The following is a 12,584-nucleotide window of genomic DNA, read 5'->3' as shown; positions in this document are numbered from 1 at the left end:
TCCATTGATTTACATGTCTGTTCTTATTCCAGTAGCACACTGTGATTGCAGTCGCTTTGAACTGAGTTTTGAAACCAGGATGTGTGAGTCCTCCCACTTTGTTCTTTACCAACATTGTTTTGGTTATTCTGTTTCCTTGAATTGCCATATGAATTTTAGAATTAGCTTGGCAATTTCTGGAAAGAAGTCAGCTGGGATTTTGATAGGAATTGCAATGGAACCATAGGTCGATTTGGGAAGTAGTGAAATTTTAATAAGATCATCTTCCAGTCCATGAATCCAGCATGTCTTTCTATTTATTTAGATCTTCTTCAATTTCTTTCCACAGTTTTGTACTTTTCAGTGTGAATCTTGCACTTACTTGGTTAAATTTTTCCCTAAGTATTTTATTTGTTTTGATGCTGTTACACATGGAATTGTTTTCGTGATTTCATTTTTGGATTACTCATTGCTGGTGTGTAGAAATAATATTGATCTTGTATCCTACAACCTTGCTGAACTCATTTATTAATGCTAACAGTTATTTTCCTAGATTCCCAGGAATATGTCTTGTGGTCTTCCAGTTTCCCAGGAATACATTGGAACATTTCAAAGTCTCTGTGGACATCTCATTCCTCAGCTTTTCTTTTTAAGCTTTTCGGTTGGGCTGTTTTTTGCCCCGAACTGTTATCCATTGCCTCATGCAACCGCCATGTTAAAATATTTGCTTGAAAATGTTTTCCAAAAATGCCACCTGAGGAGAGGCTTTTCTCACTAGACAGCTCTCAGTCAGGTCAAAGGCAAGCCTTTCAAGTGAGGTCTTCCAGGCGACCACCAGACATGTAAAACAATGACAGTTCTTTGGGAATGAGGCTTTGAAGGACCTCCCAGTCCATGCTGCTCCTCCTGGTACCAGGGATGTGGGCTGTTTTTCAAGGCTACCACTGGCATGGAGAGCAAAGGTCAAGGACAAGTTCAAGCAACACAGATCTCATTGTTCTTACAGAAATTAATTTGTTTTCCTTGAATAAATTGCTCCCCAATTTGCTGCAAGCCTGTTGGTTAAATGTCCAGAGTTCCGAAAAAGTTGATTCTGACCATTTTTGCCAGTTTTGTTGTTGTTGTTGTTCTTGTTCTTGTTATTGTTGCTTCTGTGGAGGGATGAATTGTCAGATGTCCTTCCTCCATCATTTTTACTGATTTTCCTGCAATATCTTTTAAAATCTCTAAAGTCTCAATGACCATAGGCTAATTAAATATTTATCATGGGAGATGATTAAGGAAAAAATAAATAAAAAGAGAAATAAATAAATAAATAAATAACAAGAGAAAATATAATTCTCATAGAGGCTTTCCCAGATGTGTAGATGAAGTTTGAAAAGGTATTTCTATATTTAGTGCTCTCAAAATTAAGGTTAAAGTAACAGATGTTTTAAACCCGCCCCCGCCCCCCACTTTTTTTTTCATTCAGGTTAAACACAGGCTTTAGAGTCAGAACTGAGTTCAAATTCCAGCTCTGCTTCTTACTAGCTTGATGACTTAGGACAAGTTATATAACTTCTCTGTGCCTCAGTTTCCTCATTTGTACAATGGGGTAATATATCTATCACATAAGGTTACTGTGAGGATTAAATGTTAAATGCTGATCACAGATGCGTGGCAACCCAAAAGATATTAGTTTTGATAATTATTTTACAATATTCGCAAAAATACGTTAATAATTCTTGAGTAGAGTTAACCTGAAGTCAGATATTCTTTTCTTTCTTCCTGTTTCTTTTGGGTTTTTTTTTCCCCCCTTATTTGTTTTAAGGAACTAAGGAAAAAGAAAGAAAGAACTAAGAAGAAAATCTATTCCAGCATTTTGGAATAAAATTTTGTTCCCCACAATTAATTTGTTTATTTTATTGATATATAAACAATATGTTATTTATTTATTCAGCAAACGTTTATTAACTACCTAGTAAATATTAGGCACTATGTCAGGCACAGGAATAATAATGACAATAAAGTGTGGTCCCTGCTCTCAAGTTGCTGGCAATCTAGGAGACTGACAAGTAAACAGGTGATTACATACACAGTAACAAAGGCTATGATACAGGAATACGCATGGGACTATGTGATGGGAGTATGGCTTTCACCAGTTCCTCTTGGATTTATCTCTTCTTCTTTGGCTCCAGAACCAAGGAATTAGCCCTATTTTTGTCTTTCACTGGGTAGTTTAAATCATGAAATGTTAAAAAATTTGTAGCGATGAAAGAAAAACACCTTGAATTATGGAGGATACTAGAAATAGTACTTTTTTACAGAGCAAGGGCTTCCTACCAGCATAGTCACTTCTAGGGTTTTTAACCTGAAAAGTTCTTTGGCATATTTTGTCTTTACTAGCCACTTTTTTTTCTATTTGTTTGTTTGTTTGTTTGTTTCTCTTCTCCACTTTATCATCTAGAGACCTGGGTAGTTCCCAATGAAAGAGTGTTTTACAGATGCTAAGGGTGATTTATGGGTAAAGACAGAAAATGATTTTTGTTTTAAACCTTCACGTTCCGTACCAAAAAAAATGAATATAAGCTTTCATGGAAGTAATTGAAAATGCAGATAATTTAAATTCCATTCCATTTTTCAGAATTCTCAATCATAATCCTTTGACAACAGTTGAAGATTCTTATCTTTTTAAATTGCCAGCATTAAAATATTTGTAAGTATTGCAACAGTTTCATGGCTCATGAGATGATTTCTGCTCTTTTTTACTTTCGTCAAAGATTGAGTACTTTGGCTAAAAAGTCATAATTTAGATTTTAACTGGGTTATTGAAAATAAAAGTTATTGGCAAAGAAGACGATTAAGAAAGAATATACATGGGTAAGACAGCCAGCAGAGAATGAGAACAGTGTTGAAGAACACATATAGATATGGAACATGTAGATGCATGTAGGAATATTATTTATCCCAGAAAGCAAAAAGGAATAAGGGGTACATTATTTTTTTTTAAAGAGAGTGATCAAAAGAGGTAGATGCAATTGAAAATGAGAAGTTAGGGTAATAAACAATGATTGTACCGTTCAGCACCAAGGCCATTAATTTGATGATGCAAATTTAAATTTCTTCAATAAGAGCTCTTTGGAATTATCATGTGTGGCAAGTAAGAAGCCAGAATTGAAGTAATCACATGTTAAGTATCTTTTTAAGTTTAGAATTTTTGTCTTTGGGTTTTATATCATGCATGTTTGGGCTTCTCCTTCAGAGACATGGGAACAACACAAGTGGCACTTACAACAATTGAAAGCATCCTCATGATGACCCTTGAATTGGAAAAACTGTAAGTTGATTTTTCTTACATTTGTTTTCACTCAATTGTTTTTTTAGGTTTGTTGTATTATTTTCTTAAGTCAGGTTTATTTATGTATAATTTTCACTTAACAAAATTCACTATTTTTAAATATACAGTGTGATGTGTTTTGACAAACGTATAGTTCTGTAGCCACCACCACATTTGAGGTAAAGAAAACTTCTGCACTCCCAAAAGACCCCTCATGTCCCTTTGTAGTCAATCCATCCTCCTCCCGCTACCAGCCCCTGGCAACCACCAATCTGATTTTTGTCCGTATAATGTTGCCTTTTCCAGAATATCTTATAAATGAAATCATGTGGTATGTAGCCTTTTGTTTTTGGCTTCTTTCACTTAGCCAGTCTCTTTGGAGATTCATCTGTTTTGTTGCACCTGTCAGTAGTTCATTCCTTTTTATTGCTGAGTAGTATTCTAGTTGTGTGGATACACAGTTTGTTTACGCATTCATCATTTGATGAACATTTGAGTTGTTTCTAGTTTTTTTGGCTATTATGAACAAAGCCTCTGAAAACACTCACATGTGTGTGTGAACATATGTTTTGTGCGAGCATATGTTTTCATTTCTTTGGGGTGAAATACCTAAGGGTGGGATTGCTTCATCATATGCTAAGTGCATATTTAACTTTTTAAGAAACTGCTAAACTGTTTTCTAAAGTGCCTGTGCCATTTTGCTTTCCCACTAGCAGTCTATGAGAGTTGCAGTTGCTCCACATCTTCAACTGATCCTTATATTTGTTTTCTAAAAACGTTTAACCTTTCTAGTAGGTGTGTAGTTGCATCTCGTGGTTTTTGCCACATTTTGCATTTCTGTAATAGCTGATGATGTTGAGTGTCTATTCATGTGCAAATATCTTTTTAAATGAAGTGTCTGTTCAAATCCGTTTTTTAATTGGATATTTATATTGAGTTTTAAGAGTGCTTTATATGAAAAGCAATGGAAAAAGTCCTTTCTCCTAGATATGTGTTTAGTAAATATCTTCTCCCAGATTGTGACTTATCTTCATTGTATTAAAGTGTCTCTGAAGACTAGATGTTTTAAATTTTTGATGAACTCTAACTTAGCAATTTGTTTTCATATTTATTTAATTTATTTGGTTGTGCTGGGTCTTAGTTGCGGCAGATGGGCTCCTTAGTTGCGGCTCATGGGCTTCTTAGTTGTGGCATGCGAACTCTTAGTTGCGGCATGCATGCGGGATCTAGTTCCCTGACCAGGGATCGAACCCAGGCCCCCTGCATTGGGAACTCGGAGTCTTACCCACCAGGGAAGTCCCTTAGCAGTTTTTCTTAGATGGTTTGTGCTTTTTTGTGTCTTATCTAAGAAATCTTTGTGTGAGACCCCATTGTCTGACCCAAAATCACAAAGGTTTTCTCCTATGTTTTCTTCCAGAAGTTGTATAGTTACATTTAGGTCTATGATTCATTTTGAGTTAACTTTCATATATGTTGTGAGGGAAGGGTCAAGTTTCATTTTCTTGCAGTTTAAAAAACTATTTCTGTAGGACCGTATTGTGACAGTTTATTACACAACTAACTGCACCTTAAATTGTGCCATCCCCCCTCCAATATGGCAAGCTAATAGAAACTTTCTGTTATGCCAAGGCTAGCTGAGGGGATTGCATGAGATTAGTAGGCGGAAAGGGCCCTGCGTTTAGCAGTCTGTTCCAACCGTCTTTGTCAGGTCAGCTGACAAATGACTGTCTTCACCACGCCGTCACATCTGTTGGTCACTGCTCTAGCCTCATCTTCCTCAGCCTTCCACAGCATCGGCCGCAATTGCGATCCCTCTCTTGTCAGCTAGATGCCCTCCTCTCTGGATATTAAAAATTATTTCCCTATGTAACTACAATACTGTTAACACACAGTATTGAAGAAATTAAATTCCTACACAATAATATTACCTAATAAAGAGTTGCTATTCAAATTTCCCCAATTGTCTCTCTCATATAATATCATTTCTTTTAACAGCTTTTTGAGGTATAATTGACATACAGTAATCTGTGTTCACACACACACATACATACACACCACGAAGACATCATCAAAATCAAAATGTCCATCACCTCAGAAAGTTTCTTAATGTCTCTTTGTAATTCTTCCTTCCCATCGTTCCTTGCCCTTCCCAATCGCCAAGCAACCGTTGGTCTGCTTTCTGTTTGCATTTTCTAGAATTTTATGTAAATGGAATCATACAGTGTATACTTTTTTCTAACTGGCCTCTAACTCAGCATGATTATTTTAATCTTCATCCATATTGTTGTATATATCAGTAATTCATTTCTCTTTATTGCTGAATAGTATTCCATTATATGGATGTACCACAATTGATCTATTCACCATTGATGGGCATTTGAGTTGTTTCAGTCTTTGTCTACTACAGATAAAGTTGCTATGAATATTTGTGTACAGGTCTTTGTATGGATGTATGCTTCCATTTCCCTTGGGTAAATACCTGCAAGTAGAATGGCTGGATCATTGGTAAGTGTATGTCTACGTTTTTAAAAAATACCTATTTTCCATAGTGGTTTGATCATTTTACATCTCTACCAGCAGCGTTTGAGAGTTGCATTTTCTTCACGTTGCGGCCAACACTTGCTATGCTCAGTATTTTTAATTTTAGATAGTTTAATAGGTGTGTAGTTGTATCTCACTGTAGCATCCCTAATGATTAATCATGTGAAACATCTTTTCATATGCTTATTTTGCATCTGTATCTCTGAATCTTTTATCTATACTTTTCTGGAATTTTGAGAGTTCTTTATATATTCTGGAAATTAGTCCTTTATCCAATATGTAAGTTGCTAAGTATTTTCTCCCATTCTGTGACTCATCTTTTCATTCTCTCAGGAGTGTCTTTTGCAGGGCAGAAATTCTTAATTTTGATGGTGTCTGATTTATCTATTTTTTTCTTTTATGGATTATGCTTTTGGTGTTGTATCTAAGAAATCTTGCCTAACTCAAGGTCATAAAATTTTTCACCTGTTTTGTTCTAGAAGTTTTATAGTTTTATGTTTTTTACATTTAGATCTCTAAACCAATTTGACTTCATTTCTGTACATGGTTTGGATGGAAGTTCTTTTTTTTTTTTTTTTTTTTGCACCTGGATATTCAATTGTTCCAGCATCACTTGTTGAAAAGACGATCGTTTCTCCACTTAAATGCCTTTGAACCTGAAAGTCAGTTATCCACATCTCTCTACTTCTGAACTTTCTATTCTGTTCCCTTGATCTTTCTGTCTATCTTTACACTACTATCACAATGTCTTGAAAGTGTAGCTTCATAAGCCTTGAAATCAGTTACTGTTAGTTCTTCAACTTTGTTCTTTTTCAAAGTTGTTTTAGTTATTCTAAATTTTATTTCCATATGAATTTTAGAATTAACTTGTCAATTTCTATAGAAAAGCCTACTGGGATTTTGATCTATAAATCAATTTGGGGAGAATTGATGTCTTAGCAATCTTGAATCTTCTGATCCATGAATACATTATATCTCTCCAGTTATTTAGGTCTTCCTTAATTTCCCCCCAGCAATATTTTACACTTTTCCGTGTGCAAGTCTTTTACATCTTTTGTCAGATTTATTCTAAGTATTTTATATGTTTGATTCTGTTATAAGTAGTATTTTAAAACTTTGATCTCTGCTTGTTTGTTGAGATAAATTAATCTTTTTGTATGTTGATCTTGTACCCTGCAAACTTGACAAACTCATTTGTTAGTTCCAGTAGCATTTTTGTAGATTCTATCAGGTTTTCTACATAATCATGTTATCTGCAAATAAAGATAGTTTTACTTCTTCCTTTCCATTCTGAATATCTCTTTTCTTTTTGTTGCCCTATTGCACTGGCTAGAACCTTCAGTGCAATGTGAAACAGAAGTAATGAGAGCAGACATCCTTGCCTTTGTCCTGATCCTGGAGAGAAAGTACTTTGTCCTTCACCATTAAATATGATGTTAGGTTTTTTGTCGAAGTCATTTATCAAGTTGAGGAAGTCTCCTTCCATTCCTAGTCTACTGAGGGCTGTTTTTTTCTTTAATCAGGAATGGATGTTAGATTTTTTCATTCTTTTCCTGCATCTATTGCAATGATTATGCGATTTTCCTCTTCTTTTCTTTTCTTAATTTGTTTATTTATTTTTGGCTGCATTGGGTCTTCATTGCTGCACGCAGCCTTTCTCTAGCTGTGGCGAGCAGGGACTACTCTTCGTTGCAGTATGCAGGCTTCTCCTTGTGGTGGCTTCTCTTGTTGCAGAGCACAGGCTCTAGGTGCACGGGCTTCACTAATTGTGGCACATGGGCTCAGTAGTTGTGGCTCACGGGCTCTAGAGCGTAGGCTCAGTAGTTGTGGTGCACGGGCTTAGTTGCTCCGTGACATGTGGGATCTTCCCCGACCAGGGCTCAAACCCATGTCCCCTGCACTGGCAGGTAGATTCTTAACCCCTGCCCCACCAGAGACGTCCTGATTTTTCTTTTTTAGTGTACTAAGTTGGGTAAATTGATTTTCAAATATTAAACCAACCTTTCCTTCTTGAGATAAACCCCACTTGGTCATGATGTATCATCTTTTTATATATTATTGGATTTGATATGCTAAAATTTTGTTAAGAGTTTTTGCCTCTGTGTTCATGAGAGATTTTGGTCTATAGTTTTCTTGTAATGTCATTGTGTAATCTTGATACGGTGAACGTTGGCCTTATAAATAGGTTGGGAGGTATTCCCTTCTCTTCAACTTTCTGGTAGAGTTTGTGTAGAATTGGCATTATTTTATTCCTTAAGTGTTCGGTAGAATTTCTCAGTTAAGCCACCTGGACTTGAAGCTCTCTTTGTTGGAAGGTTTTAAACTGCACATCCAATTTCTTTAATATCTTTATTCTTGAATAAACTTTAGTAGCGCATGTCTTTCAAGGAATTTGTCCATTTCATCTTGAATTTATTGGTATAAAGCATTCTATAATATTCTCTTATTATCCTTTTAATATCTATAGTATTTTTCTGTTTTGCAGTTTATTTATTTCTACTTTGATCTTTATTGTGTTCTTTCTTCTCTTACTCTGTGATTAATTTGCTCTCGTTTTTCCAGTTTAAGGTGGAAGTTGAGGAAGCTGAGTACAGCGTTAGCAATATCCCATATGTTGACATATTATGTTTTCAGTTTCAGTGAGTTCAAAATAGTTTCTGATTTCCCTTTTGATTTCTTCTTTGACCACAGTTACTCAGAAGTGTGTTGTTTAGTTTCCAAATATCTGGAGATTTTTCGGATTTGTTAATTTCTAATTTAATTCCATTGTGGTCAGAGACATATATCGAATGACTAAAATCCTTTAAAAAATTTTTTTAAGTTTTTTTTTTTTAATTTATTTTTTTGCTGCGTTGGGTCTTTGTTGCTTCGCGTGGGCTTTCTCTAGTTGTGGCGAGCAGGTGCTACTCTTTGTTGCGCTGCACCGGCTTCTCATTGGATGGCTTCTCTCGTTGCAGAGCACAGGCGCTAGGTGCGTGGGCTTCAGCAGTTGTGGCACACAGGCTCTAGAGTGCAGGCTCAGTAGCTGTGGCGTACGGGCTTAGTTGCTCCGCGGCATGTGGGATCTTCCCGGACCAGGGGTCGAACCTGTGTCCCCTGCATTGGCAGGCAGATTCTTAACCACTGAACCACCAGGGAAGTCCCAATTCCAGTATTCTTAATCTTTTGTGTAGATCCATATTCCAATCTGGTGTCATTTTGCTTCTGCTTAAAAATACTTCTTTTAACATTTCTTATAGTGAAAGTCTGCTAGTAATGAATTCTTTCAGCTTTTGTATGTCTGAGATAGTCTTTATTTTGCTTTTGTTTTGACAGATCTGGGTATAGAATTCTAGCTTGATAGAATTCAATTCACTACTTTAAAGGTGTTATTCCACTGAGTTCTCGTTTACATTGTTTCCAACAAGAATTCTGCTGTCATTGTTATCTTTGTTCCTCTGTAGGTAGTGTATAGTTTTTTCCTCTGGCTGCTTTTAAATTTTTCTCTTTGTTGCTGGTTTTGAGCAATTTGACTATTTTTTGTGCCTTGGTGTAGTTTTGTCCATGTTTCTTATGCTTAAAGTTCATTGATCTTCTTGACTTTGTGAGTTTATAGTGTTTACCATTTTGGGAAAATTTTGGCTATTATTTCTTCAAATTTTTATTTTTCTCCTCTCCTTCATGGACTCTAGGTACACATGTATTAGGCCACTTGAAGTTGTTGCACGACTCACTGATGCTCTATTCATTTTCGTTGTTGTTTTGTTTTGTTACTCTTTTTGTCTCATTTTGGATCGTTTCTATTACTATGCCTTAATGTTCACTGACCCTTTCTTCTGCAGTGTCTAATCTGCCATTAACCTCGTTCAATGTCTTTTTCATTTAGACATTGTTTTTAATCTCTAGAAGCTCAATTTGGGTCTGTTTTACATTTTCCATGCCTGTACTTAACATTTTCAGGGTTTAGTCTGGGTTTTTTAACATATGAAATACAGTTATAATAACTTTTCTTCATGTATAATAACTTTTTAAATGTTCTTTTCTGCCAATTCTAACATCTGTATAGATGATGGGTTAGTTTTGATTGATTGCCTTTTCTCCTCAGTATGGGTCACATTTTCCTGCTTCTTTGCATGCTTGGCAATTTTTCATATGATCCCAGATATTGTGAGTTTTAGTTTATTGTGTGCTATATATATTTATATTCCTGTAAAATGCTTGGGCTTTGTTTTGGGTGAAATTAAGTTACTCAGAACAATTTTATTCTTTTAGGTCTAGCTTTTAAGATTCGTTGGGTAGGAGTCCAAGTAGCCTTTAGTCTGGAGCTCGTTATTTGCAACTACTGAGACAAGTCCTTTCTGAGTATCATGAGGTTTTCCAGTCTGACTTGTAGGAACAGGTACTATTCCTACAACCCTGTGTGATATCCAGTTATTCTTATTATTAATCCTTTCATGTGGTTCTTTTCCTGGCATCAAGGAATTCCTCACACAAATGTACTGACCAATACTTTGTTGAATTCTCAAGAGATCCCTCTGCATATCTCCAGAGTTCTTTGTCTGTGCACTTCTTTTCTCTCTGATACTCTGCTTTGTGAACTCTAGTTACCTTGGTTTTCCCAGACTCTCAGCTCCATTTCCTCAGTCAGGGAGTCCACCAGTCTCTGCCTGGACTTCTCTTCCCTGTACCATGACCTGGAAACTCTCTCAGAGAAGTAAGTTAGGGCAATTATAGGGATCACTTCATTTATTTCCCATCTCCTGGGGATCAATGAACTTTATTGCGTGAGGTCCAGTTTCTTGAAAACTGTTGTTTCCTATGTTCTGTCTGATATTTTCATTGTTTCAGGTGGGAGGTTAAATTGGACCTTGTTACTTCATCTTGGCCAGAAGCCAATAACATTCTTTAAGTCTGTTTTGTTTTGATACAGGGTCCAATTAAAGATTAGGCATTGCATGTCGTGTCTTTGTTTCCTTTAATCGAGAATATTTCCCTCCTTTTTTTTTGTTTTTTTTTTTTGGTCTTTTATGACATTGGCATTTTTGAAGAGTCTGAGCCAGTTGTCTTGTAAGTTGCCCCACAATCTGGATTTGTCTGTTTCCTCATTAGATTCAAAGTAAACATTTTGGGAAAGAATACTATATAGGTGATGTATTCTTCATACTTCAGCACTTCAGGTGGCCCAGTGCTAAGTTTGATCACTTGACTAAGGTGGTATCTTCCATATCTCTCCATTGTAAAGTTATTTTTCCCCTTGGTAATTGATAAATAATATGTGGGGTGATAGTTTGGGATCAGTGAAGATCCTACTTTCAAACAACTCTTCACCCAGCTGTGCATCAGTGATAATCCTTGTCTGAATCGATTATTACATTGATAGTTGCAAAATGACACTTTCCTAATTCTGTCATTCCTTTTGCATTTATTAGCTGACATTATTCTATAAAGAAGAGCTCCCCCACTTTTCATTTTGAGTATCATTATGAACTCATGTGCTTTTTTAAAAATTAACTATGTTATACCTTATTATAATGATAATGTTATTCTTTGGAATGTTCCTTTTGTCCAGATTTGGCCAATGCGATCTCTGTTATTGTTTAACCACATGATGCTTTTTTTTTTTTTTATAAGTTTATTTATTTATTTAGGCTGTGTTGGGTCTTCGTTTCTGTGCAAGGGCTTACTCTAATTGCGGCAAGCGGGGGCCACTCTTCATCGCGGTGCGCGGGCCTCTCACTGTCGCGGCCTCTACCGTTGTGGAGCACAGGCTCCAGACGCGCAGGCTCAGTAGTTGTGGCTCACGGGCCCAGTTGCTCCGCGGCATGTGGGATCTTCCCAGACCAGGGCTCGAACCCGTGTCCCCTGCATTAGCAGGCAGATTCTCAACCACTGCGCCACCAGGGAAGCCCACATGATGCTTTTTTATTACTAGAATAATTTGTAATATATTACTACTCACAAATAGGAACTGAGAAAGGGACTCCAGAAGGTGCGGTCTTATTCAGACTCTTCTTAGAAGTCTGCCTTCTTCCTGTGTACTCTCAACCCAAAGTGAGGCTTTTGGGTGGGAAGGAGATACTTCTGAATTAAACTACAGATCAATGTCACCCAATTCTAATCCCTATTCCCTTTTTGCTAGACATACCATACCTACTGCCATCCTAATCCTTCTGTTGGGCACCTCTCTCCTCCTCTATATTTATTTACAACAGTCAAGAGCAGCAATTGGCCAACCAGCCCTTATCCAGTTGTCCAGTCCATATGCCTCAAGAACTCCTTTTTGCACTGGTCTGTGGTGGTCTTGGCCTACCTCTTCTACCTACTCAAGTAACTCTTTTACCACGAATTTAATTACCTGTGTTTCCATTTATAGGATCTTACCTAGCCGTATGGCCTGCTGCCTCTGCCAATTTAAAACTACTATTGAGGTTGTCTGTCAGACAGTCAAGCTGCGTTGTGACAGTGAATGCCTGACAGACGTCACACGTTGCGGTGAGTCTCAATTGCGGGATAATAAATTTTTAATTTTTAATTTAATTTTTTAAGTTTTTAATTTTTATTTTTAATCAATGATAAATTTTAAAATTAATGATGTAATTGCATTATTTTAATTCATTCATTCAGAGTTCCAGCTTCCTAAGTTTCTCAGAACTAGCCCTTGCTAAAAATCAGATTCTTGATTACATTATTAAGCTAATAATAGCTCAGTTACATTGTTAGCTTAATAATGTAAATGATCCACATACATAAAGGAACAAGAGAAAGGACT

The 12,584-nt window shown here is 36.4% G+C and overlaps 1 protein-coding gene across 8 annotated transcripts in view; it reads left to right on the top strand.

Annotated features, from left to right (window-relative positions):
* LOC309654225 (leucine-rich repeat-containing protein 37B-like) overlaps positions 1 to 12,565 on the top strand; it is a 33,994-nt gene extending 21,429 nt beyond the window's left edge. For 5 of the 8 annotated variants that reach the window (XM_082478818.1, XM_082478815.1, XM_082478817.1 and 2 more), the window contains 3 exons: positions 2,603 to 2,674; positions 3,221 to 3,295; positions 12,189 to 12,565. In XM_082478818.1, coding sequence (XP_082334944.1) covers positions 2,603 to 2,674; positions 3,221 to 3,295; positions 12,189 to 12,360 — 319 coding nt within the window. In that variant the 3' untranslated portion in view covers positions 12,361 to 12,565. The remainder of the gene's footprint in view (positions 1 to 2,602; positions 2,675 to 3,220; positions 3,296 to 12,188) is intronic. The other 3 variants (XM_082478819.1, XM_082478816.1, XM_082478814.1) reach the window with 1 other exon arrangement.
* Positions 12,566 to 12,584: the final 19 nt, after the last annotated feature.

Source organism: Balaenoptera physalus (assembly GCF_965194825.1).
Source record: "Balaenoptera physalus genome assembly, contig: HAP1_SCAFFOLD_2340, whole genome shotgun sequence".
Lineage (NCBI taxonomy): Eukaryota > Metazoa > Chordata > Mammalia > Artiodactyla > Balaenopteridae > Balaenoptera > Balaenoptera physalus.
Note: the sequence above shows the minus strand (reverse complement) of the source record. Positions and strands in the feature narration are given on the sequence as shown.